Source organism: Streptopelia decaocto, assembly GCF_964273445.1.
Source record: "Streptopelia decaocto genome assembly, chromosome: 1".
In the NCBI taxonomy this organism is placed as follows: domain Eukaryota; kingdom Metazoa; phylum Chordata; class Aves; order Columbiformes; family Columbidae; genus Streptopelia; species Streptopelia decaocto.
In genome coordinates, this window is record NC_138663.1 from 67,226,226 (window position 1) to 67,252,391 (window position 26,166).

A 26,166-nucleotide genomic window follows, 5' to 3' on the forward strand; every position below is an offset into this window, starting at 1 on the left:
GGACTGTAGAAATATAACTGACATTTGGCCCCTTGAAGGCCACCGTGAGGCTGATGTGGCCCTCAGTGAAAATTAGTTTGACAGCCCTAGTCAAGAAAGTAGGGTCAAATGGTTTACATTCACTAACTTTGCAGGGCTACAAAAGGCAATCTATCATCATGGGAAGCTGGTGAGGGATGAAGAAATTTTTTCTTCCATTAGTGTTTCTGAACAGAAGGTAACAAAATAAAAAATAGGGGATGGAAGTTGCATAGAATTATTTTTCTATTCTCTTGAGGAGATGCTGGACAACAAGCTACAGAATCATTCTGAGCTACATCTGTCAAGGAAGAATCATCTGCACGGTAAAAAAAAAATGCAGCCATTTGAAGAAGAAACCAATGTTTTCAGAGCAGTCTTGCAGGAACTGTCACCTTTAGCAGTTAACTATTGAACAAGCAGTGATGGGGAACTAACAACTGCAGAATGGAACACACTGCGCCAACAACTATCCAAATACCAGGTGACATGGTGGAAACTTATAAAAGTGAAAAAGATGTGGTATTCACTCAGAAAACCATGGTGTTTGCAAAGTAGGAGGTTTAGGAGCACATTCAGATGTACATGGTCATAAAATGTAATTTAACTAGTTTTAAAAACAATCCAAATGGAAGACTTAAACTTTAATCTTCAGAACAGTAAGTGAATCATATTCTGCAGTGTTCACCCAACAATTTACAACGATAACAATATTCAAACAATACAGAATATGAAGTGGTAAGTGCACACATTATGTTCTTCTCCCACTTCACTCAGCACTTGTAAACATTTGTGGAAAATAACTGATTTAACCTGAATGAAAAAATATTCCTGTAGAGTTATGCTAGCAACAAACCCTTAAGACAGCAGACTTAAGCTCTCGCACTGAAGGATTTATCATGACTTAGATTAAACTTTCAAACATAAAAGTACAATGTTAATTCATTGCAGTGTTGTACAGATTTTTAAGCACAAGATGAGGATATACCTCTAAGTTACACATTTAGAAGAGGTTATAGGAGAACATGGTAAATCTACACACGTTTAAGGACACAGTATAAGCCGCATTTTCCTTCAACATGACAAATCCAAGGTTACATTAGCAAGGGGGAAAAGGACATCTTTCCCAGTGAGGTTAGCAGTAGCACTGTCCCACAGATAGAATTTTTTAAGTGTTCTTTGCTGTTACAGAAGTTAAAGGTCTTCCACCTTTAGCTGCTTAATGTTATTTCCATTTACAATTTTCTTTTTGGATGTAGCAGTTGAGAGTCTGGCAACTATCACCACACTACGTTATAGTCACATGTCTTACAATAACAGACTGAGGGAATGAGGTTTGTTACATTTGGAAAAGAGAAGGCTTCAAGGGAGCAGCCTGCCCACACCTATGAGGAGGGTTGTCAAGATAAGAGGCAGGCTCTTCCAGTGAGAATGGGTGTAAATTGAAACAAAATAGGGTCAAACAGGACAGAAGAAAAACTTTTTTCTGCCATTAATATAGTCAAGCAGTGGAACAAGTTGCCTCGGAAGGTCGTGAAGGCTCTGTCATCTTCAGTTTTTCAAGAATTGGCTGGATAAAGCCCTCAGTCAGCTGCTCTGAGCTGTCCCTGCTTTGAGCAGGAGGTTAGACTAGGAACCTCCCACGGCCCCCTCCCACTTGAGTTAGCTTACAATTCTACTTACTCTTTTTGTAACACCGTTCCTGAAACCAGGGCAGCCTGATCCTTATACTTATTCAACATGATCACTGAGCCTGTCAGTGCTGCTTTCTCATCAGCTAGATGGATTAGCATGAAAAACAGTGCAAAACAGATTTATTGCCAGCTCATGTCCAAGAGTTCAAGGCAATAATTTGCCCCAACTGACACCAGACATCCCACATGGCAAAACAATACACTACTCTTTAGCCAAAAAAATAATAAAATATGGTTGATTAAAACAGGGACCTAGGTATATACTTACATTCTTTAGCCTATATCTCAGGGGTGTCAAACTAATTTTCACTGGGGGCCACATCAGCCTCACAGTAGAAGTAGTTACATTTATACAGCCCCAAAATTACATTTGGCTCTTTGAAGACAACTACACAGCTGATGTGACCCCTGGTGAAAATGAGTTTGACATCCCTGATTTATCTATTCCACAGATTTGCTGCAATTACAGCCTTCAAATGCTAGTTGCTAACACATCAAAACAAACTTCTGTTTGTGGAAATGGCTATACCTATAGGTATCATAGGAACACATACATCACAGACCTGAGCCATGGTACTGCATGCAACAAGAATTACAGATTTAGGCACCAGAATTTGAAAATTACGCTTTCGGTCACACTTGAACAAGTTTTTTAAATGGACTTGTTCTTCCATAAACCATATAATCAACAGAAGAACAGAGATTGTTGCCAGACAACATAATATCCTTTAATATTACCAGATGCAACACATATTATTATCTTTCATGCAATTTGACCTGAACTTTGAATAGATTAGTAGAAGACTAGTTTATTTCTGCAACACGTAAAACGAGGGTGACTATGGCAAGTGTTAATGTAAACATATTCCTTATGGTTGCCTAAACTCATGGGTACTCAAGTGTCATTACATCCATGTAAGACCAGCCTAGCTAAACCCTGCCACTTCCAGATGCAAAGTATCAACATAGTATGCTACCTGCCCTGCATAATGCTGAAATTGCTAGCACTTAAAAACGTTTCATGTAGAAATCATAGAAGTTTCAAGAAAGCAAATGAACATGACTTATAATTGTGGTAGGACCACTGCTCTGCCATGTAATAAAATTCTACACTTCTAATTTTTTTTTTCTTTAATATGACTACAATTGAACAACACATAAATGGTTGTCATTTTCAGCTTCTGGAGGCCACTGGAGAAATAATAAAATGCATACAATAGAACACATACTCAGCTGAACTCTATCATCCTGAGATTCCTGTGCTCAGACACTGAGTTTGGTCCTGCTTCGCTCAAAGCTGTGTTTACGAGGACCAATATTTTGTTCCCTAAAAGGATTTTCATGCAGGAAAACAGACAAAAGCCAGAGCAAATACATATCTGCCATTCCAGACCTAGTAAAAGTACATGGTGAAAGGAGACTGTTTGTTACTACTTAAAATACATTTGCATTGATGTTAATGCCACCTCCATTCACCAGTTCTGTTCGTTGACTTTTGTCAGATTAAAGGCCCAACTTTATTTTTAGTTGTAACTACCCTCCCAGACTACAAACTCAGAACAGAGACTTACTTAAATTGAGTTTGTATATTACTTCAGTTTGTATATGTAGCTAAGGTGCTAAGTAGTAGTGAACTCTGATACTTCAAGGAGGCTGAGCGATGTCAGTGTAATGCTAACTATAGTTTAACTTTCCTCTTAATGAAGTCTGATCAGCGATGCAAAGACAGAGCTCTAAGCAGAGACAACTGGGAAGCCCAGACTCATAGGCAAGGACTGGAATGGCGATGGAGGCCTCTGGTGGGAACAAGGAGGGATGCAATCCAGTGTTACCAAAGTCACCAGCTCTTTCTTGGAGGTGCTTGTTTTCTGAAAGAGCTCTTCCATCTGTAAACTTTACACTCATATGTACATGATAAATAATCAGTAAACAGTCCATGATACTTGCTTGATTTTGTTTGATATGATTAGCTGCTCTAAAACATCTCGGGAACGATCTGCAAAAGAACCAAGGAGCTTCTTGTTATTCATTCAGAATTGTGGTGTTTAGAAACTAGGTAAAAAGTAGAATGATTCCATTATATATCTGCATTTATCCTTATCTTGCTATTACAATATCACACTTCAGACATACCTGTAGTAATTCAAAACCACTCAGTTCTTTCTCCAATTACATAACTGTAAAGCATCACCAACCAACTGAACTTGAATTTAAGATAGATCATAATCTCTCTTAAGTTTTGTTTGGTTTGATTTTGCATTTTTGTTTGCTTGTTTGTTTGGTGCTTGTTGTTTTCCACATCCTACTCCTTCTCCACTGTTTCTTGAATGGACAGTTCCACACTTTGGGAAGGCTGCCATGGTTCAAAGCAAAACTCTCACCTTGCTTGGAAAATCTCAATGTGCGATTATTAGTTTATCTATTAAGCTATTATTTGTTTGGGATTATTTATAAAGTTTAGTGTGCTTTTCCAGAGAGCAAGAAGATATTATCAGGAAGTAATTACTCTTCTTACTCGCTGCATGATTTGACCTACCTGTCACCAATGGGCACCCATGGAATAGAAAAATGTGTATCTTCGGACAACAAGTAAGGACAGCTTCCACAGCAACATCAGTCAGATTCACACAGCGTTCCATGTGGATCTCCTGTTATGAGAATAGTAGTAACACAAGCCCGTCAGAGCACTCATATTTTTGGAGGTAAAGCTTTCCTTTGCCCAGTGATTTTCAGAGATCCCCACCCAGAAGAAATTATGACCTCCTATTCCTTTGCGCATTGACCCCATATGTAGTCCTGTACAGACCAGGAAAATACCCCCAGGAAAAATAAGACAGCTTTTCTATGAAAAGTCAAAACTAAAACCCATAAACCTGAGTTTTCCCAAAATATATATATCTTTCAAGACAACTGTGAAAACTCTTCAATGGGATTCTATGGTGTTTGAGTCCCATCAGTTTTCCTGTGACGTCCACTCTCTTAGCAGTTTGTGATCCAGGAGAACAGAATCCAGTCTGAATTCTGGGGTTTCCCAAAACAGGCAGGATTCATGAGTCTCTGCTGAAGTTCATAATCTCTCTCTCTCCCTCCCTCTCTCTTCCATTCCTAGAAGAAGTCCAAGAACTTCCTCCAAGACTAGACTAAAACCTGCTCTCTTCATCACTTCTGTGTAGTTGTGTAACCCACTAGAGAAAGAATAAATTCAGAATACATTTTTTCCTCTAAACTGTCTTACATATCAATAAATATACCAGAAGAAATACAGAAAAGAGATTATCAAATCTTATGAAAATAGGACTTGGGCATGCTAGGGTAAAAACAAAAAAACCCCATTGTTTTACTGTGAAAGAGTGTCTTTCCAAATTATAAACTCCAAAGACCTTGAAAGAGCACAGAAATTATAGGGACTTTTTGTAATAAGTGCAACTTTGTACATAATGATGACACAGAAAAGAACTGTATTCATAGAAGCAAGATATACAAAAGCTGATATATGTATAGTTTTGAGTTCATTTTAATAAGTGAAATGTGGAATCTGAATGCGCCTGAATGATGTAAAAAGACTTACAAATCTGTCTGCTAGTTACAATTTGAGAATTTTAAGACCCTACTTTTTTCACCATGTACCTGACCCTAGATAACTGTCAACAAATTTGCACTTTGACAACATGAAACAGAGGTATGAAGATTGTGACAGACAAGAAAAGGGGTTACACTGAAGAACAGATTGTAGCAAATAATTCCATATTCTCTACTAATTTTTTTTTTCTTACTGCTTGTAAACCAAGAGACCTAAACCATTCTAGCCTTTTATAGTGACAGAACACAACTTTTGTTTTTAAAATTCCAGTCATTCCATGGAAAATGATTAATTTTTGCCTTATTAAAACTGCACAAACTGCCCTGCCCCACCCCCAAAAAAAACAAATGCAAAAGCACTTAAATCCATCCCTTTTAAGAAAACAAGTATTAAGCACAGGAAAAGGAACAAGCAAAATCCATACTTCAGTCTGACATGACTGAAATTTCCCATTAGTTCTCCTGAAATCAAATCTCACCACCTCAACATCACTTTCCTGAATATTTCTAGATGGAGCAGGTCTTAGGCAAGTGACCTGACTTGTTCTTCCAGATCTAGTATGGCTTCCATAGGCATCCACACACAGCACACACAAAAGAAAACCCATGCACTTTCTAAGAAATAGTAACTACAGTGATGTGATCAGGAAACACTAAAGGTCACAATTTGTAAGCTGGAAATTTTTATTAAAAATAAATGGAACTGTGTTTCTATGATTTGAAGAAAAAGGGCTTACACACAAAAATACAATTCCCTGCAAACTGTGGTCAGTAATAATACAGAAGAGGGAAGATAATACTGACTGAGTAATTATACCAATATTGCTGGAAAATAGTTCAAAACCATCTAGAAAATTTACAGAACCCTGCTCTACTCAGTAGCAAACCCCAAACTTATTACAATATTTGTGTTTTAAGACATATGTATTGAAGACTTGAGAGTGACCTCATCTATAGGACCTAACCCAAATCACCGTGATACACATTGCTTTACAATTGTAGGCTGGATACGAGAGGTGTCTTATGAAGACTGTCTGCATAGTCTCAGGGTTGCTTAGAAAATCTGGAATCACTGTTTTGCTACAGCTAAAGATGTAACCAGCTAAAAGACAAAGATAATTTCAAGTCACTTCTAGTATCTAAAATAAAAAAAGATCTCTCATTGCTATGGTCTGAAAAATAATAATTTCATCTTATACCACAAGACTTCTTAAGACTAAAAAAGCTGTCCAAAATGGACAAAATCAGCTGGTGGAAAAAAAAAAAAAAATCAAAATCGAACTGTTCACCTTCCAAATAAAACAATAACAGTTTTACTTTTTTCAGGTTATTAATATTGTCAGTTGACCCAGATTTGGTTTTTTCCTTAGGGTTGTGGTGTGTGTTTTTGTTTGTTTGTTTGTTTTAAATTAAACACTATAAACTAGAAAAAGTATTACTTGTTTCCCATCTTAGTTCCTATATGAATAGCTTGGATTCATGTGGGGGACTACGGTGGGTCCATGGATTCCCTGACAGAGGGCATGGGAACAGAGATTGGCCTTGAAAATATTAAGGTGTACCCATGAGAAAGAAGGGAGTAAAGGAGTATCGGGAGATACTAAGTTGTACCCGTGAGAAACAAGGGAGTAAAAGAGTAACATTGAGGACAGCAAAATTAGCCAACTATATGTTACTATTGCAGCCTGTAACCAATAGCAAAAAGACACTTGAGCTGTTAAAGGCTATATAAAAAAACATTTGTGGCAATAAATGGGGACTGCTGTTTGTACTTAAGAACTTGGCCTATGTTGTTTGTCCGTCTCAACCGCTACAGATTCAGAACCAGCCTTAATGGAAGTAAAGACAGACAGAGAGATAACAAATGTACTATATAGAAAAGTAGATCATTTATGGTCAGAGATATGGGATGCCTCTTCTCCACCATTTTACCACTGTCTCTTTACACAAAGACAACTTCAATTTCACAAGTGCTTTCATGAGTTAAGAGATTTACCTATGCAGAGGTGCTAACTGATTTCTTAAATCTGTGAAATTATCTACATTACACATTCTGCCTCAGTGTTCAACAGAATCAAGAAATAACTACCAAAAAAATCAAGGGAAAAAGTTAAGCATTCATTTGCATTGATTTTACAGCTCTCTAAAACAACATGAGTTAAATACAGAGAACCAGAAAATATTCAATTCCTAACCAAAATCAGGGCAAGGGTGTACACAAACAAAGGTAAAAGTCAGTCAAAAACAACCTCTCAGAAGTAATACTGATAATAATTGTTTAAAATGTAGGTGTTCGCTTTGTTCATTTCTTTGTTGTTTGGTTAAATAAGTTACCTTTAAAGTCTTTGAACATTGTCCACTCACTAGTGCTGTAACGCCATCATCTGTTACCTAGAGAAAAAAGATTGTTATTAACACAATGGACTAAAGCTCTATTTTTTCAAACACAGCTATTCGAGAGAAAAAAAATATTCACTCCCTGCAGTCATTGAATACACTTAACATTACAATATTTTCTTCCCACTTAAATATGCAGAGAAAATTATCCAAGTATGGGTTTTTTTCAGTCTATTAAACACTGTTGCATTTTACTGCCATGTGATCCAACCTGACTTTCTACCAGGATGTTCCCAACTGTGTAAGTGCTATTTTTGCAGCTTCGTTGTCTCATTTAACAGTGGGTACACTACTACGGTCAGAGCATGAAATCTTTAATTTCTGAAGTTTAAAGCATTTCTGCTCTACCTAGACCAATTTTTCCCTTGTTTTCAGGACTGCTGAATTGGTTCCTGAAGGAAGATTCTTGGGTTGGGGGGAAAAAAAAAAAAAAAAGTAATCACAGCAGTCTTTTATCTGCTGTCTTACTTATCTTGAAGCAAACCAGTTACATAAGATAAATATCCCTCAAACAAGCAGTCTTACAGCAGTTGTCATATACTCGCACTAAAAAGTTTATCAAAGTGACAAGCTACAGACAACCAAGAAACAATGATTACCTGCAAGAGGGAGGAGAAAGACAAATGACACTACTTTCCTTATGAGGGCAAGAAAGGCCAATTTATTTGTTTGCTTCTGGGAAGCAAATTCATTAAACTTCCTCCTGGCTTCAAAAGCTGGGTTGGATATCAGATCTGTTACACAGGTTTGTTCATTGAGCTTTTATTAGAAGGCAGGAATAGCCATCATCAAATATACACAGTAAGGCTCAGACAAATTTGTCAGCTAGACTCCAGAGACCACAAGCTCCATTTCTGTTTCAAGATTTGATTATTTCCATTGCACAAAATGTTTTCTTGCCTTCTGGCCCTCTAGTGCAAGTCTACTGGACAGAACTGTCACAGAAAGGGTCAGATCAGTGTGAAAGCAGAATGGACAGGAACATCCCAGCATGGAGGCACACAAAAGCCTATAAGAATGATAGGTATTGTCAGTACCTAGCTTTGCAGGTCATCAAGATGACAGCACATTTAGCTCCTCAAGACACCCAGACCAGGAGACAAAAGGCAGTAAATGAGTAAGTTCTAACAATTCCCATTGGTGGGAGAGAATGGAGAGATTAATCGCTGACGTTTTGTAAAGGGTATAAAATAGCACATACAAAACCAGCACTTGGTCACCAACCTAAGAGTAACCTAAGTAATGTGATGAAGATTTGACAGCCTGTACCCCTTATCCTCCACGTCATAAAAACAAACCTGGATCAGACTGCCCAGTTAGTCCCTGAACAGTGGAGAGACCATCTGAATACTACTGACTTGATGCTTGTGAGTATATGGTTATGACAGTGTGAGAGCATGAGACCCATTTTGTATTAAAACGAAGTCCCCTCACTTCCCTGTATGAGCTCACAGCAACTACTGTGCTTGACTCACATTCAACATAATTGCTCACCATCACAGTTAACTGAATGCTACACTTACCACAAGAAAATCCTTTCCCCAAATTATCTTGCTGTAATTATGAAGTATGTTACAGTATTGCTGTTGCAGCTGATTTCCCACTTCTCATGCTAAATTCTAACTGTTGTTAAAACCTCTTCCTCGCCTTTTCTGGCATTTTAAATGTCAATTTTTTCCATGTTGACTCCATAACTCTGACAAGCCATTCAGAAAGCATGGTCACTCCTGAACTAGAAATAGTTATGGAGTATTGTGACGGATACACTCAACGCCCCCACAACCAAACCAGCAGCAGTTTGGTCCAGGCTTCAAAGGAGGCACAGGCCTGAGCTGCAGCTGGGCCAAGAACTCCTTTTAGGAAACCCACAAGGAAGCAGAAGGGTGCTGAACACTGATCAGTTGTGGGTGCAGGGAGCCTTGTGCAGACCTTTCTCACTGTATGCAATCTGACTATGAGTCAACCACTTTATTCCATAAATATGACAGTATGGGTGAGCCTACTTTGAGCACTCTCTCTCTGCTAAACATACATGACTGCAAGGCGATGGTAACTTCTATCACTCACAAATCTCCAATAATAGGTAGACTCTAATAAAAGTTTATGTTTGGTCCACAATATACGCTGTAATACAAAAATGTTCATTTTTCTGGTAACCAAGATGCAAAATATATTTCCTTTTCCTTGAGAGGAAGAAATTGGAAGTGAACCGTGGTCTTAAATCTTGTCAAGAGTAGAGCTAAAAGATCCCCTTTAAATTTTATCATGAAAATCCTTAAAAAGAAACAAAAGTCAATTAGCCAATTGCCACCATAGTTACCTGAGTAGATGAGAAGTCCACACTATGGAGAAATTTGCAGTTTTGTCCTAGTGCCTGCAGAGATGCATCCATGATTCCTGAACAGCTGCCCAAGTTCACTATTTGTAGGAACTGGCAGTTGAGCGCAAGAGCAAGAACTCCACTGTCAGTTATATCGCAGCACCTTTTAAAAGACGCTTCACGCAAGTAAGGACAGGACAAGGCCAGCGCTATGACACCTGTCAAAGAAACAGTGAAATTTAAATAGTTATTTGTTTTTTGAAGAATTATTCATTTTTTTTAAATAAGCAACATGTTGAATCCAATATACTGTCCCCTGGTCATTAACTGTTCAACTTTAACATCATGCAATGCTGACAAGATTCTGCACAAGCTAATAATTTTGTGGTTGGTTTCTTTTAATTCAAGAATGAAAAAAAGAAAATGACAATGAACAATGCTAGAGTTGATAAAAATTTCTAAATGCTAAATACTCTTCCATACTGCAGAGGGATACCCGAGGGATACTATACACATGAGGTATCACCTCAGTGAGCGCACGAAGAAAAGCTTGAAAGCATATGGATAGTGCCAGGTCCCACTGATGGTGCAGTGAATATCAGGCAAAAAGCAAAGTAAAATGTCATGCCTGAGGTCAATTCAAGAAATCAAAATGATTATTCAGAAGCAGGACAGGGACCAGTTAAACCTATGACACAGCTCAGGACAGCACTGAAGGTGCATGTGTAGCTGGTGGAGGTGGGCACAGCAGGTGAGACCAGCCACAGCCATTAGGGTCTGTTGGTGTCCTCAGAGCCCGGACAGTTAGTAATAACCAAAATATTTGCACAGAAGTGTCAGGAGCTAGTCAATAAAATAGAAGTACATGAACTACAGATGCAATTCGTGAAAGGAATTTATTTCAAAGATGATGGAAACATGATTGCAGAGGTACAGAAAATTACATCACTTCTGGATAGACAGAAATATTGATAAAAAGTTGGATGTCATTAAGAGATGTTACTACGTATGAACTTCAAATAAACGTGGATAAGATAGTACTTGCTTGGTTCAGAACCACTTTGCAAAGAATGATAGAAGAGGCAGTAGTGGCAGTTGAATTTGACAGAGAAGTAAGTACTACTGGATATTGTATTAAATTACACTAAACATTCCACATGCAACCTAGAGAGCAAATGTTTCCTAGTAATGATAGGGCTCAGGTATTTCTGGATGTAGTAGCCAGCAGGTTTCTTAGAAAAACAAAAAAACCCAAAAAACTAACCAAACAAAACGAACCAACTGACCAAAACAAACAACAACAACAAACCCAACCAACCAAAAACTCCAACACTCAAACCAATCAACCAGAAAACCATTTCCTGTTACTGAACAAGAAAAAGGCAACACTGGTTTAAAATGGCATGGGTTTGGGTCTTTTTTTCTGTGTGTAATTTAGATGAGTGATAAAGAACTGTTCCAGCTTAAATTAAAGGCTTCATAACTTATTCTCAGTTTACAAGTAGGAAAGTTAGTAAAGTCGGATAAACTAGGAACTTGCCAATAAAGAACTAAACTTCCCAGTTTTAATGGCAAAGTAATCAGGAATCTCTATCCAAATAGATGAAAAGAATACATAAAGAGGTCTAGGCTTAGCTGGTACCTTAAGAACCATACTAGAAATCAGTGGCCAGATGAAGGCACGGAGGGAAGACCATCACAAACCATAACAAAGGGGTCAAAAAGTATAGCAAAGAGGTGACACTGAAAATAAATAAAATCGATTTTTAAAAGTTTAACCAATTACTTAAGTAGAAAGATAAGTACATCACTATGCGGTGGTAAGAAAATACAAACCAAGACTGATCTAAAGTATGGTATACTTTAACTTAGTACTAAATTAATATTTTGCCTCAATTTTCAATAAGGATGAGTTAATGATGGAACAAAGGAGTAAGTGTAATCAAAAGACAAATCAAAACTTGTGGGAAATAAAACTCAGCAAGTTTAATTCTTTTATGCTAATAGCTCCTGATACAATTTGAAACTGGAGGTTAAAATGAATCCTAAAGAATCCTAAAGTCCTAAAGCAAGTGAAGTCTTTTAAGTTAGAGAAGACGCTATAAGCTTATTAAATAAAAAATACATTTCACAGAATCACAGAATCACAGAATCGACTGGGTTGGAAAAGACCTCAGAGATCATCGAGTCCAACCCTTAGTCCAACTCTAGTCCGTTTATTAGATCATGGCACTAAGTGCCATGTCCAATCTCAGTTTAAAAACCTCCAGGGACGGCGAGTCCACCACCTCCCTGGGCAGGCCATTCCAATGCCTGACCACTCTCTCTGTAAAGAATTTCTTTCTAATAAGCACTCTCATTTCTTTCTAATTTAATTTAAAAGGAGCAAAAAAGTAATGTAGGAAATCACAAGACTGACACTTCAACCACGGTAGTACTGGTAAGACTCTGGAACAACTTTTGACGAAGGAATAATTAAGATGAAGTGGAAAACATGATCAAATGTAGCACAGTTTTAACAGAAACCTAGCATGAGAGTAACCTGATAGCTCTCTTTCATAAGATAATCAGTGCTCCAGGCCTACAATTTACACCACTGAAGTGACTTTTAATTAGTATTTGTGTGGCATTGGGGATTTTTTAAGCAATATTTACCCTAGATATTTTCCACAATTTACTCTAATCTAACAAAAAATATAAAACAGAAATAAGATCGCAGTTATCTGCGCACAGATAACATACCTTCCGAAGTGATTCCCAATCTGTTTTCTTTACAAGAATTCAAGTTGATTTTTTTCAGCTGCTTGCAGTTATAAAGCTGCAATAATGCATTATCTGAAATATCACAGTCTCTGAGGTCTAGAGACTCTACAGCAGGGTGCAATACCTGTAACGAAAACCTACAATTTCAGTCAAATTCTGCTATGTCATCGAACACACATATTTTTAATCCAAAATAATGGCAATGTTACACTCACGTAGAACTTCTACAAAATATTCCCTAGAGGATGGGATTACCAGCCCTAGGAATTAAAAACTCCCAAGGAAATATGGTATATTTGCTGCAGCAGATCATCTCCTACAGCATAAACATTCAGTTTCTGTGGTCAGATCTAAAGTAGAAGCACATTAACACTACTATTTAAAGAGTGGAAGTACTATTTTGACAGTACAGCTGCTAACACTAGTGCTTCTGCCCAAACAAGTATGTTTACCAAGGATAATACCCTCAAACTTATTAGGACAATTTTGACGGCAGAAACCTGAAGTGTAAAAAAATACTGACTGTGATCAAAACTTAAATCTGCTGAACAGATAAGGGTAAGATTTGAAAGATATTTGGGCCCACAGTATTTTTCTCACTTACACACATGCTCTTTTTCTCATAAACAAGCACTCTCATTATCACACCTTGAGGAGGTATCAAATCCTCATTAAATAGGCTCTTTCACTCTCATAAGACCATACGTTGGAGTTTTTGTGAAATATTCTCCAAGAGGACATTTATGAAACTTAGACAAGAAATAGAAGGCCTCAGATTTTAGCAGCAACAGCCATGTATCTTACCTCTAGTTAAATTTTCAAGGATTCTCACTGCTTTTTAATAAATATTGTTTATAGCTCCCTCTTGTGCAAACAATCTACACCTATGCTGAGCTGTACTTCAGACCAACAGGGAAGTGTTTGATCAGGTTTTCACATTATCTTATATTATTCCCTTCATTTTGTCATTCCCTCCTTTAATTCATAAGGATTAAAACATATGGTGAATTTCCACACACAAGCAAAGATACCAGCATAGCTGACAGGCTGGTTAAAGGCCTATTCCTTTCTCAGGTTCACCTTTCTAACAGGTACAATTACATTACAAGGAAATCTTTTTTTCTGTTTTGCAAATATATAAGATGCTAAAATCTTTAATGACAAAGTCAAACAAGACTTTGCAAAAAAAGCAAAAACTTCTTGTAGATTATAATTGCAATCTTTCTCCAAAATGAATGGCAGACCTTGGACAGCTTTGACAGCTGTTTCTCCCCAAATGCTAAAAGCCTCAGATATGTCTCTTTATGCCATAAAACCACCAATATATCTCACAACACACTTGTGTAACAGTTTTTACAATGTAACATTCAGTTTTTATCTCTATCATATTTCTGAATTCATATCTAAGGAAATAAAGCAGCCAAACACAGAGATGACATGCTTAAAGCCAAAGTGACCATCGACCTTTGTTCAAGATGTTTTCCCTGACTGTTGGCTTTCTTTCACCATTCCAAATTGCCTAGGACACAACAAGTGAGCAAATTGCTGGTTTTGAAGCCACATGAGAAATCATATGAGAAAAAGAACTATTAGATGCAAGCAAGTCTAAATGACAAGCAACAATACTATCAGAATGCTGTTTATTTAAAGTAGCTGGAATATTAAGCTTACCTATGTCATGATTCTTCACATGTTAAAGTATTACTTAAGAGGTTTGGTTTCTATTATTATTCACAGATTCATACTCACTGAATGCATATACTAAAATCTAATCAATCTCAAAGAAGATGGAATTTTAGATAGAGTAAGGATTGTTTGGATGCAGAATACAGGAGATTAAACTACAAACATATCCTGTGGACACATGCTGAATGGCTTTATAGATCTTTATGGTAAAAGTGAGTTGGAATAAGGAGCTTAGGATGTGTGTCATGGAAGGCTGCTCCAAGCAAAAAGCAGAGTTAGGAAAAAAAAATGCATGATAACATAAATCTGGACAAGAACGGGGGGGTAAAATCTGAAAAAGAAGTTTATAGATAAATACAGGTTAACAGAATTTCAACTGGAAGAAACTTAACTTTAAGCAAAATGCTTAAACACCACCAAAGAAAGGACATGCATAAAAGCAAATGAGATAGCATAGCCAGGAAATTCCAAGAGAATTGATCTAGCTGCAATACTGTGGACACTGTGAAAGAAAAGGGCAGGACAGAAGCAACAGCAAAGAAAAATTCCTTGTCCATATGGAAAACTAACTGAGATGCTGCAAATGTGTCACATGTAGAATGGTTATACATGATGTGAGGAAGGAATAGTAAGAACAGATTAACAACATAAGCCATTTTTGCTATGCCAAGCTACAAAAATATCTGCAAGATGAAAAAACAAGAAAACTGAATAGCGAAATGGTATGGAGAAACAGTCCCAATTCAGAACCCAAGAGGTGGCTAGCATTTTTTTTCAAATGCAAGTGATATAAACCTGGAAGCTGTTAGCAAAAAAAGCTAAAGTTTAACATGCCCAGGAAAAGTGATGACAGCTAAGGATAGAATTGCAGGAAATTGCAGGAACAGAAAAAGGAAAAACATATGAGAAAAAGAACCTAAACAGAATATCCCAGTTTCAGATGGAAAACAGGCTCCAAGAGAAGGCACTGATCAACTGCTGAATGAAGACGAAGACAGATGACATGTTACAAAGAGACAGAGGAAAAGACTGTAACTTACACTGTAGTTTGTGTACAGACTTAAGATATCCTAATAGGTTTTGTGCATTTATATGGACACAATCATATGGTTTTAATCAAGTAAATCTCTTAGGATGCTTAGAAAGGGTTACTTACTGAAAAGATAGCCTAAATCAAATTTTGTCAGCTCAAATTTTCCAAAATAATATAAATTAATAAGACTGATTTTTACACAAAGCCTTACTTTGTACAATCAAAAAAATGGTGCATATTAAAGATATTTTTTTCTTGGTCATAAGTTTTCCACAGTACTCCTGATTCTGCTTCTAATGTTGGCTTCACTATTCTGACTCTGAGAAACTGATACTATTTGCCTCATCTGAGTTACCGGTCAAAGCAGGAATGAACAGGGAGTCTTTCATTTTCTGTTTCACCAAGGCCAACCTTGAGCTTTCTTCAGTTCTCATGCCTCCCTTTGAGGCTAAATGAGACAACAGTAGGCAGATAACAGAATACATGTATCCCTGAATTTACAGCTAAAGAAAAGTCATTAACTGATTTCATTTTGTCAGTGAGCAAAAGGGATGAGATAATTAGAACTACCAATTTCTAGCCCTAGCATCATCATATTTCAAAGAATCAAGATTTAAATAGTGCATCGTGTCAATAGAATATAACAGAAATCTAACAAGTTCCTGAAATATTGTCATTACTAAATTATGCACTAGCTTCTTGAAACATACTACATTCAGGAATAGAAGCTGGTTTGCAATAGATCCTAGTTTCCCATACTGAAAATGAATAATATAAGTCAGCCAATTACACAGAAGTCAATTATCACTGAAGGGAGAACATTTTAATTTGTCACTACAAATATAATCTTATTACTACTAATACAGGACTATTAACATTATGAAGAAAAAAGACAAACCTTAAAGATATGGACAGAGTAAGCAGGCCTGAATTTATCTGTTGTCTCATGTAAATAGTTTTAGTTTAGTACATCCTTGTGTATTAACTATCACAGACAGAATAGTTTTGAATGGGTTCTTACCTCACTGATATTTGAATCTGTTATTTGCCCTTGACTACTCATTAATTTAATAAGTTTATCCTTTATGTTGGGTGGCAATGACTTAATATCTGCAGCATATCTGGAAAGGTTCTTTGTCAAACTTTGAAGGCATCTGAAATAAAGGAAAGTTACAGTGCAGTCAAAAATAGGCATTATGCATTAGAACTAGAACAATCAAGCCACTAGGTGTCATCTTCTGCGTCCACCTGTGTTGCCTTCAGACTTTATCGGTTCCAGCTGTTCCATGCTACCACCAACTCAGTTATCGTCCTTTGGAGTCAATTAGCTGTTCTCCTTCTGTGCAAACATTCCCCAACCAACTGTGGGCAAAAATTGTGGCCTCATTCACTGTGATCACTAACACAGCTCACAAAATGAGTTTGCTGGTAGTATATTCCCAAGCTCTAAGAAAAGCCTTCTCACTAGCTAAGTCTCCACCCAATAGCCATCTTTAGTTGTGACAGCTGCTTCCAGAGAAGGGACACTTCTCTTTCACCTCAGTTAAAAACACTAAGGAGAGATTTTCAGATGTAGTATTTTGTTCACTTTCTCTAGTTTGTAGTACTCTTTCAATATGAGTTGTGCTGTGTAACCCTGTGCTCAGCCTTTTAAAACTTTTGCTTAAAACTAGATCTGATCACAGAGGATTGTCACCTGAGGAATAGATTTTGCTGTTTTAGTGGGGTCCAAGAAATCACAGATCAACAAGTTCATGGTCCTACAAAGTAAATTAGACAACATAACTAGTAGACACATGGAAAATATAATACATAGGGAACAGTAAACTCATTTGGATATTTACAAGGTATTCAAAAAGCCTCCTTGACAATGGTTCTTCACTAAATTAAGCTGCCCTGGGAAGAGAAGAAAGGTTGACACACAACTGGTTGAAATCCTGTCACAATCAGAAACAATCATTGGCTTGATTCAGTATAGCCATTGTTGTTTTGTTTTGTTTTAATAGCAGTATGTTAGACTGCCCCTCCCCATGCTGATTCATCAGAATAATTTATCAACCTGATGGAAACAGCCTGATTATCATACACACTGGGCTAGAGATTTTGAACTAACAATAATGCTAACACACACTGCTTTTTCTGTACACCATAAATGTCCTGCTCTCTAGACACCTTTTGTATTCAGGGTCGAAATTGTTTATCCGTTCCAAGAAATCTGTTGCCTTTGCCAGATACTGAAACTTGACTTAAAAGTTTTCATGGTGAGTTACTGCTGCATGAGAAATTGCAAACAAATCTTAAAGGCACAGAGGCCTTAAGGTTTTATCTGAAAAGGCAGAAATAAATATTAGACCTACTAGTATCACACAATTCTGGGTGATGCTTTAAGACAGGATTTGAAATCCTAGAATTTTATCTGTGTGAATGCAACAAAAAGGGATCATTTCAGTAAGAATATGCTGTAAGAGACTCCAGATGGAACAGAGCTTTCTGGGAGAAAACATGAAGAACTTTACTTAAGCAAAATAAAACACAGATCAGTATTATCCAGATACATGTGGAACAATACCCAAGTGGAACACTTGAAATAATGGTTTTAAAGGTCAAATACGTAGAAGAGTGTTTACTTATCCAATATTGAGTACTATACAGGGGCACTAACAATCCTATTTTTTTAAGATTCCCAAGGCATTTCAGTGTATCATAGGATACAAAAATGTTCATGTCCCAACCTCTGCAACTTTAAATCACAATCGGAGGCTTACTGAACCACCAGCGGCAAGTCCAAGAAGAGCTTATGAATAGCTTCTAAGCATCTTGAGCATGCTAACATTTAAGGCAGGGGCGTCAAACTCATTTTCACTGGGGGCAAAATCAGCCTTGCAGTTGCCTTCAAAGGGCCAAATGTAATTTTCAGACTGCACAAATGTAACTACTCCTACTGCTTTAGAGCAATCACCAACTGCTAATATGCTAAAAGACAACTGCTGGTCCTTTAGGAAGGAACTGAAACTCTCTGAAGGCAGATTTTCTTATCACAAAACAAAGTCCCTAGGCAAATAAGGAACATAAACTAGAATGAAGCTAATCAACATCCAGAGGAAACTGAAAACTAATACTCTGTCATCTAGGAAATGCCAAGATTACAAAAAGGGTTACACTACAGCAAAACTAAAATGCAGGGAGTTGAAATGGGGGAAGAAAGATAACTCCTGACTGTACCTCTCTTCCTTAGAAACATGAGTCCATATGTTGCCAGATAGGCCAAAAACACCTGACCATGAGGCCTACTAGAAAGTTAATATTAGACGAATAACAGATGAGATGTCTAGCATAGGTTAACTTTAATACGAATAATAAATGAGATGTCTAGCAGTAATTAACTTTTCATTGTAAAACAAAGCCTATCCCAGAATTGAGAAGTCAACCATGAACAGCTGATTATCTAGTGATTATTGCCAAATTTTGTGGACATGCTGAACCTAAGGTAAACTTTGCTCACTATAATATCATAATGCTAAAAAACACACCCCTGAAGGAAAGACCCCTAGCCCATTCAGGACCCTTCCTCAGGGAGCATGAGTAGTAAGAACAGTGTTATGTAACTTGTATGCAAATGTTGTAAACAATCAGCCCTACAGGACTGCCCTGAGGGGGTATAAATGGTGATAAGATTTTCTATAAATGAGCCAAGACTTTTGTATTGCTGGTATGCTAGTTTGATTTTGTACACCTCTGTAATAAAATCAATATCTTGTCTCTGGATGTGAGATTGGCTTCACACTCCGGAAGCAAAACCACAATTTGTGACAACACATGTAAGTGATGGAGTTCTTAAAATTGGAGGTTCTATTATCTATTGATCATAGCTATCTGAATTAGATTCCCTAGGCCAACCTTTCTTTTTAAATCCTATCCAAAATTTTGAAAGAAAATATTACTGTCCTACAAAATATTTTGCTTTTGTAGAATCAACATTTTTCCATTAACTCGACCTACTTGTAAACTCAGATCAGCTACTCTAAGTGCACAGTAACTCTACTGTAGTTGGCTTGTCTACTTTTATGTGAACTGTATACACACAGCAATAACTAAGATTGGTAGGTAATAAGTATTTTGCATCCACCTGGCAAACAGATTTCGTCCCAGTCTAACTTAATGAAAGAAGCCATGAATCCTGTGTTTCATGGACAGGGAAAAAAAGAGCAGTGCTTTATTCCTGTATAACCTGACAAAAGAGCATTCCTCCTTGCAAACCTCCCAACTGCATTTTCCCTGGCTCCACATTATCAGGCTTGTTACACAAGCGGTTCATAATTCAGAGCTGTCTACAAAGTGTCAAATGGCTTACTGATTTGTTCCAAATGTGTAAAGAGGTGCAGAGCAAAAAAGGCCCCTGATCTTTAACCTTAAGCTTCATGACAGAGTTAAGGCCTCATGACAGGACAAATGTGTACATTTCCAACAGAAATTAGATCTTTATGACTAATTATTCTACAAAAAGTTTAACTTACATCAAGGTACAGTATATACTAAAGTTATGTCACATGAAATAGACTAGCAGGGCAAATGTTAGAAGTGGGACACATCAGAACAAGAAATGAACTAGAAGAACAGATAAGAGAATAAATTTAATGGCAAATAACAGTATACATATATCTTCCTGCATTCTTTAGGGCTGCATCATTTATATACATAGTAAGACCATAAAAGGAAGCTCTGTTTTGAAACTGATGCTCCACTTCCATCCTCAGTTTTTGTTCATGCTGATGTAACCATCTACAGATGTTCTGATGCTATTGTAAGACCTTAGTTTTCCAAGACACTGGCAGGTAAGGTAATGCATTAGTCTGCAGTAGGCTGGCCACCTGTTAATGACACCTGTTACACAGGAGCTACCTAACAACGAAACATGGAACAATCAAACCTAAGCAATACGCAACTATATAATCTTGTGACAACTTACATGTGCAGCACACTTCTTTATTGTGTAATGACAATCTTAATTAAAACACCTTTACATTTGATGTTTCATTCGTGTTGCTCTAAGAGTCTCATTTTTGACGGCAGAAACTCCCTTGTCTCTGAACTTATGTCTGAGCATTAACAGGTCAGCTTAAAACACCTGCCTGGGCTCTGAGAGATTTGTAGCAGCAGCCTCCTCCAAGTATGACACCTAAAGCTGCTCTCGGCCCTGGCTGCCTCCTCCACCTCTCCAGCAAGTGCTGGTGCTGCCAGGCATCATCTCTATTTGGCAGGCCCTGCAACTCCTACACTGTCAATTTTCAACTAAGTATAATTATGTAAATGAACTATTATACCAGTTTGGTGTACCTCAATATGCTGGCCTTAAAACTGCAGAAGCTAGGAGTGTGTGTGTAAGTTGGTCATTTCACATCTTGGGAACAATAACTTCAGGAAACAGAAGCTAATATAGGATATAACTTGAGCTAAAAAAAAAAAAAAAAGAAAAAAAAGAAAAAAAAAGAAAAAAGAATGTTTCTAAATATTTCCAATATGATGCTCTTGTGCATGTGACCTTTGGACTGCCACTTTGTCTTTTGGGGCACAGGGCAAAGGCTAATAATAAGCAGCAAACAAGCAGCAGATACACCTTAATCAACACACTTTCTGTTAGGTTTGGAAATCTTAAAAATAATGACCTTAGTAAAAGGACTACTGCACACCCGAAGAGATTTGTTTCAGTTTTTAGTTTCTGTTGTAAGTCCTGCTAGTTAAACAGTAAGCCTAAGCATTAGCAGAAATCAGAGGCTTAAAGTGCGGGCGGGCATAGATGGCCATCACTTGATTGCTGTGAGACAAGAAACAATACATGAAAATGACACACATCTGTTGAAAAGTTGTGTAATTATTAATTTCAAGTATTAGTCTTACTGGTAGAATAACTATATCATTATATTATATAGAAAAATCACTGCAGCAGTATGAATACAGTAGTATAAAAAAATATTAGTAACCAAACAAAAGCAGCAATTGTTTATGCTATCAAGTGCTACAGCACACGTAAAGAAAAATTACTAGGTTTAAGATCTAAGGTTAATAATGAGAACATAAGCATGTAGTGTAATGCATGTCTTAATTATCATTTTAACAGATTAATTATGCACAAAGTATAGGTACTGTTTTAGCTTTGCAAAAAGAGAAAAATTATTAGCAGATAGAGCCCTTGTAATTAATTTCTATTAGCAGTCCAGCTGTCATTACACACCACTCTAACCAAATGTAAAGGTCGAACAGAGGCTGAAAAGGCTCGTTCCGGCCCACCTTGTCTCCCCAATCACTTTTTAGCGCACCCTGCTCATGCTGGCTCTGAAACTCACAGCTGTGCAGTGAGCTGTTCGGCATCTGATCTGAATGAGAATTCCAGTGACTAAAACTGTGAGGTCACAGAAACAATACTGCCAAAACAAGTGGCTGAGGGCAGGGGGCAGCAACAGCCTAGAGTTAAGCCAAACTAGATTTAGCATATAGCCCCAAGTCCCTATAGACAATGTTTTTGCAACAGAACATTGTCTGGCACCAGAATGCCACCAAATCACAGCAAATTAAACTCATACATACCAATTAAAAACTCTAGAGAAGTCAAAATATTAAGGCTCTATAATCTGAAGTGAAGCAGATCTAAGTGAGGAAAGCAGCAAGACTTCCAGTGTGGAAGCACATTAAAAAAACCTCTGAAGTCAGCACAGTGTAATAGGAGCACCTGTAGCATGTCACTGCAGAAGATGCTGCAACGAGGAGACAGTGATTTCAAGCAGAATCTGGACAGAATTTAACCACAGGCCTTGCTTGCAGAGACCCATATGTCAGCAGGAGTGCCCATTACATAAGCTGAGCACACACCATGGTTGTCTTTAACTCATTCCTCTAGAGGTGTGCAAAAATGAAATACCTCCACTGAGCCTTGGTTACTGCTGGATGAACTCAGCTGACTGCCTGTAGCAGAGAAGCCTGTACAAGGCTCCAACTCAATACACGCACAAGTAGATTATACCATCCACATTCTTTGTTTAGTCCTGAGATTAAACAGCATATCTACACGTAATGTTCCTTAACTGCAGATATGAAGACTAGTTGTTTACTTCTAAACAAATCTTCTCAAAGCTCTAAAGGCCACAGAAGGGGCTTGTCTGACGCTGCGATAGCCAGGGTCCTCAGCATCAGACGTAAGATTGCTGACACATTTTCCACTGCTACTACTCTTTGTGCAACTAACCAGTTAACTAGCCTTGAGAGCCCACGTCTTTCCTACTGAGATCCCAAATGAACCAGCATCTCCTCAGTGCAAAACAGCACCCCACCTTTGTCTAGGGTGAGATCAATAGACTGTCTGAGCCTTTTGGGGGATGATGTGTGTGCCCACCATGTGACTTGGTTCTGCAATGGATGCCTCTTGAGTCACGTGAATGGGTGGGCAGTCCTTTTTTATACAAGGGCACACACTTCAGTTATGTGCTGAACACATATTTATCATACGACACCTACATTTTGGACGCTGGGTAAATGAACTTCTCTGGCAATTCATCCTGAAGGAGGCAGATATGCCATCTACTGTATTACACAGGGATAGTTGTATCGAAAAACTTACAGCCGTGCTTGAACAGCGACCTGCAAATCTAGACTGACTACTTAGTTCAAATTTGCAGAAAATACTCCAAAACCAATGCAGATACATGGAAATCAATGTGAGCTATATCAAATCTAGTTACATTTAAATCTCCCTTGCCACAGAATTTTAGATTTAATTTTAGAGAAAAGGTTATTAAGATTAATCATATTATTTTCTCAGAATACATTACTGATCTGCAGTTTAAACAATCATCTAAAATAGAAATGTTTTCACTGTTATTATACTTTATAAGAAACAATAAAACACTTAGTGCTACACCAGGGTAACCATAATCTTATCTCTAGTGCTTTAAAAGAAGAATAAAACGTGTAAGAGTAACTGCATTGCTTGCTAGCTATTTTTCTCCTAGCTGTCACATCAAATATTTTAACCCTGTGCTGTCTCTTAACTCCCTCCTAAACACTAAGAAATTTAACACAATTAAAAACTCAAAGCAAAACACCATTCAGCAGATTCACTGTGGCTGCTGTCCAAAAAGCAAGGTTATTTATCCAGTGTGCAAGCAGCTGAATATACACACAAGAATCAAGATATAATTTTATTGCAGACTGCACAATGTCAGGTGCTGGGTGCTAACACCACAAAGCCACCACACCTTTTTCACAGTACTTATATCATTTACACTTTCGATTTTGGTAAGTACCTCCCCACGTTTCCACCCCCCTTTCCAGGATTGGTTGGTCATTTACATATGGTTACACAATCATTTTCTTGTATTCTGCATGCTCCTGGGTTAGGGTCCTCACTTCGCGGGTTTTCCCACCTGCGGGTGTGATTTTTAGTATTATAATGGGCAAAGTTCACCTAAAGTTCACTGTCTGACAGCCTCAAGATACACATTAAACGATCTTAGCTAATTATGAATGTTCCAGGATGTTCAAACTGCAAGGACAGCAGCTCCTGATAGGAAGTTCCTCAAATCACTCTTTTTTTAAGGAGCCGACTGACGTGGTACTGTGCCATTGCCTGCATATCCCTAGGTTAGTAATTGCTGACAGGATTCATATTGCCTACACATCCTTAGGTTAGTAATTGCTAACATGATTCGTTCTATTAATCGCTGAAGAGAAGCCAGGGATCCTCAACCATCCTTCCATATCCAGATCTGTCAGGATCATCCTGTTGTGTGCCTGCTGAAGCCTGTCACTCCCAAGCAAGCACCATCACTTTTGTGAAACCCTGCCACCTGTCTTGTAACTCCTCCCAAACTGTCACCTCTGTCAAACCCTGTCACCTCTGCCAAACCCTGTCACCTACCCTGCCATCCCATCAAACCCTGTCACCTCTGCCAAACCCTGTCACCCCATCAAACCCTGTCACCTACCCTGCCACCCCATCAAACCCTGTCACCCCAGCCAAACCCTGTCACCTACCCTGCCACCCTTGTCACCTCTCCTGTAGCTCCTGCTGAACTCTGCCAAACCCTGTCACCACTACGAATGCTGCCACCTCTGCCAAATCCTGTCCCCTGCCCTGTCACCCTGGCCAAGCCCTTTCTCCGGGCTCCTCACAGGGCGCCCCGCGGGGCTCCGTTTACTCGAGGTCTGACCCGACCGGCCGGCCCAGAATCCACCGGGCTTCCCGGAGGGAAAAGGGGCCCGGCGGGCCCTGGGGAGGGTGTCGGGGCGGCACTCACAGGTCCAGAAGGAGCTGGACTTCCTCGCCGGTACCGTCCCAAGCGCCGCTGAGGCGGCTCATGGCGACGGCGGGGAGCGGGGAACGCGGCGCCGCCCCGACCCAATCCAACCCAACGGCGCCCGAGCAGCGGTGCCGAAATGGCGGCGGCTCGCTGCCTCTGGCGGGCATGATGGGAGATGTAGTCCGGCTGCCCGCCCGCCCGCCCTGCGGTCGCCTCAGGGCTTGTGGCGTGAAGCGGCAGCAGTGCCTCACGGAACATTGTGAAATATTGTGAGAACACCCGAATCTCGCACAAAGGGCCGCCTTCCCCACTTCCAGCGCTTAATATTTAGGACAAAGTACCTTCCTAAGACTGGAAGCACAGAGGACCTTGGGTAGGTTGGGTGTCTTCAGGCAAGCGGCGAACTGCTGGTTCCCTCATGGCTGACATTGAAGAGAAGCTGCTAAATTAACGTATACGGTGATTAAGTTACAAAAGGCGTTCCCATCATTAACCAATTGACGTGAGATAAATGCTTTCTGACCACCTGCAAAACGAGGGCATATTTTTCAAGTTTTAGATCCTTCTGCATGACAAGAGGGAGACAGAATATTAAGTAATACGTTGTCTAGAAGCAGAGTGCTTAGTTTATATTTAACTACTAATAGATGTATGTAAGAAACTAAACAATTATAACTAACATCATCAATTATTTCTTAGTATAGATGTATGTCAAAATTTTCAAAAATTGTAATGCATATATAATAATTATGTGAATATGCATCCAGTCTTTGGAGCACTTATGGAGGATGATCCCCAGTGTTCCCCAGCGCTGATAAAAGAAATGTGAGAAATGCAGTTGTGATTCGTGCTGAGATGATGTTTAATGTTTACAGATATAACCAAATGAGGCATGGGCTCTGAACCCGAAAAAAGGAAAAGGTGATTAAGTTCTATGTAAAAAGTTGTGAAACTTGTTTATGAAGTTATATTGATAGAGGGAACTAAAATTTTGAGGGTTAACCAACTACATAATGAGTGCCTACTAATGAACTAACACTTTAAGCCACATAATGAATGCCTAGTTTGGAGTTTTGTGTAACCAATTGTGTTAAGAAAAAACAGAACCTCATCGAATGCCAAGATAAGAAGTTTTACAGCATCAGCTGTAACCTTGAGGAGACAAGATAACCAAGATTTACGGCAAAAGGGGGCGCCAGTCTGGCTTCAATCGACTTGGCAGCTTGGGTTCCAGTCAATTCAACATAATGAGCCAAAAAGGTAAAATGTTCACTGTGACGAAGCTGAAGGAGCCTTCATCCAAAGACCCCTCCTCAAGACCACCAAGTGACACTGCGCAGGTGCAACAGGGAGGGGTCAAGGAGGAGACTATGGAAATGATTATCT

The 26,166-nt window shown here is 38.5% G+C and overlaps 1 protein-coding gene across 1 annotated transcript; it reads right to left on the reverse strand.

The window, feature by feature from the left end:
- Positions 1 to 649: 649 nt before the first annotated feature.
- On the reverse strand, positions 650 to 25,020 carry AMN1 (antagonist of mitotic exit network 1 homolog). The gene is made up of 7 exons (XM_082070289.1): positions 24,778 to 25,020; positions 16,512 to 16,644; positions 12,751 to 12,895; positions 10,009 to 10,226; positions 7,626 to 7,682; positions 4,249 to 4,360; positions 650 to 3,708 (listed from the first exon to the last, which is right to left on the reverse strand). Exons 1-7 carry the CDS (start codon positions 24,945 to 24,947, stop codon positions 3,635 to 3,637), a joined length of 909 nt encoding a protein of 302 aa, XP_081926415.1. The 5' UTR covers positions 24,948 to 25,020; the 3' UTR covers positions 650 to 3,634.
- Between the last annotated feature and the right edge of the window lie 1,146 nt (positions 25,021 to 26,166).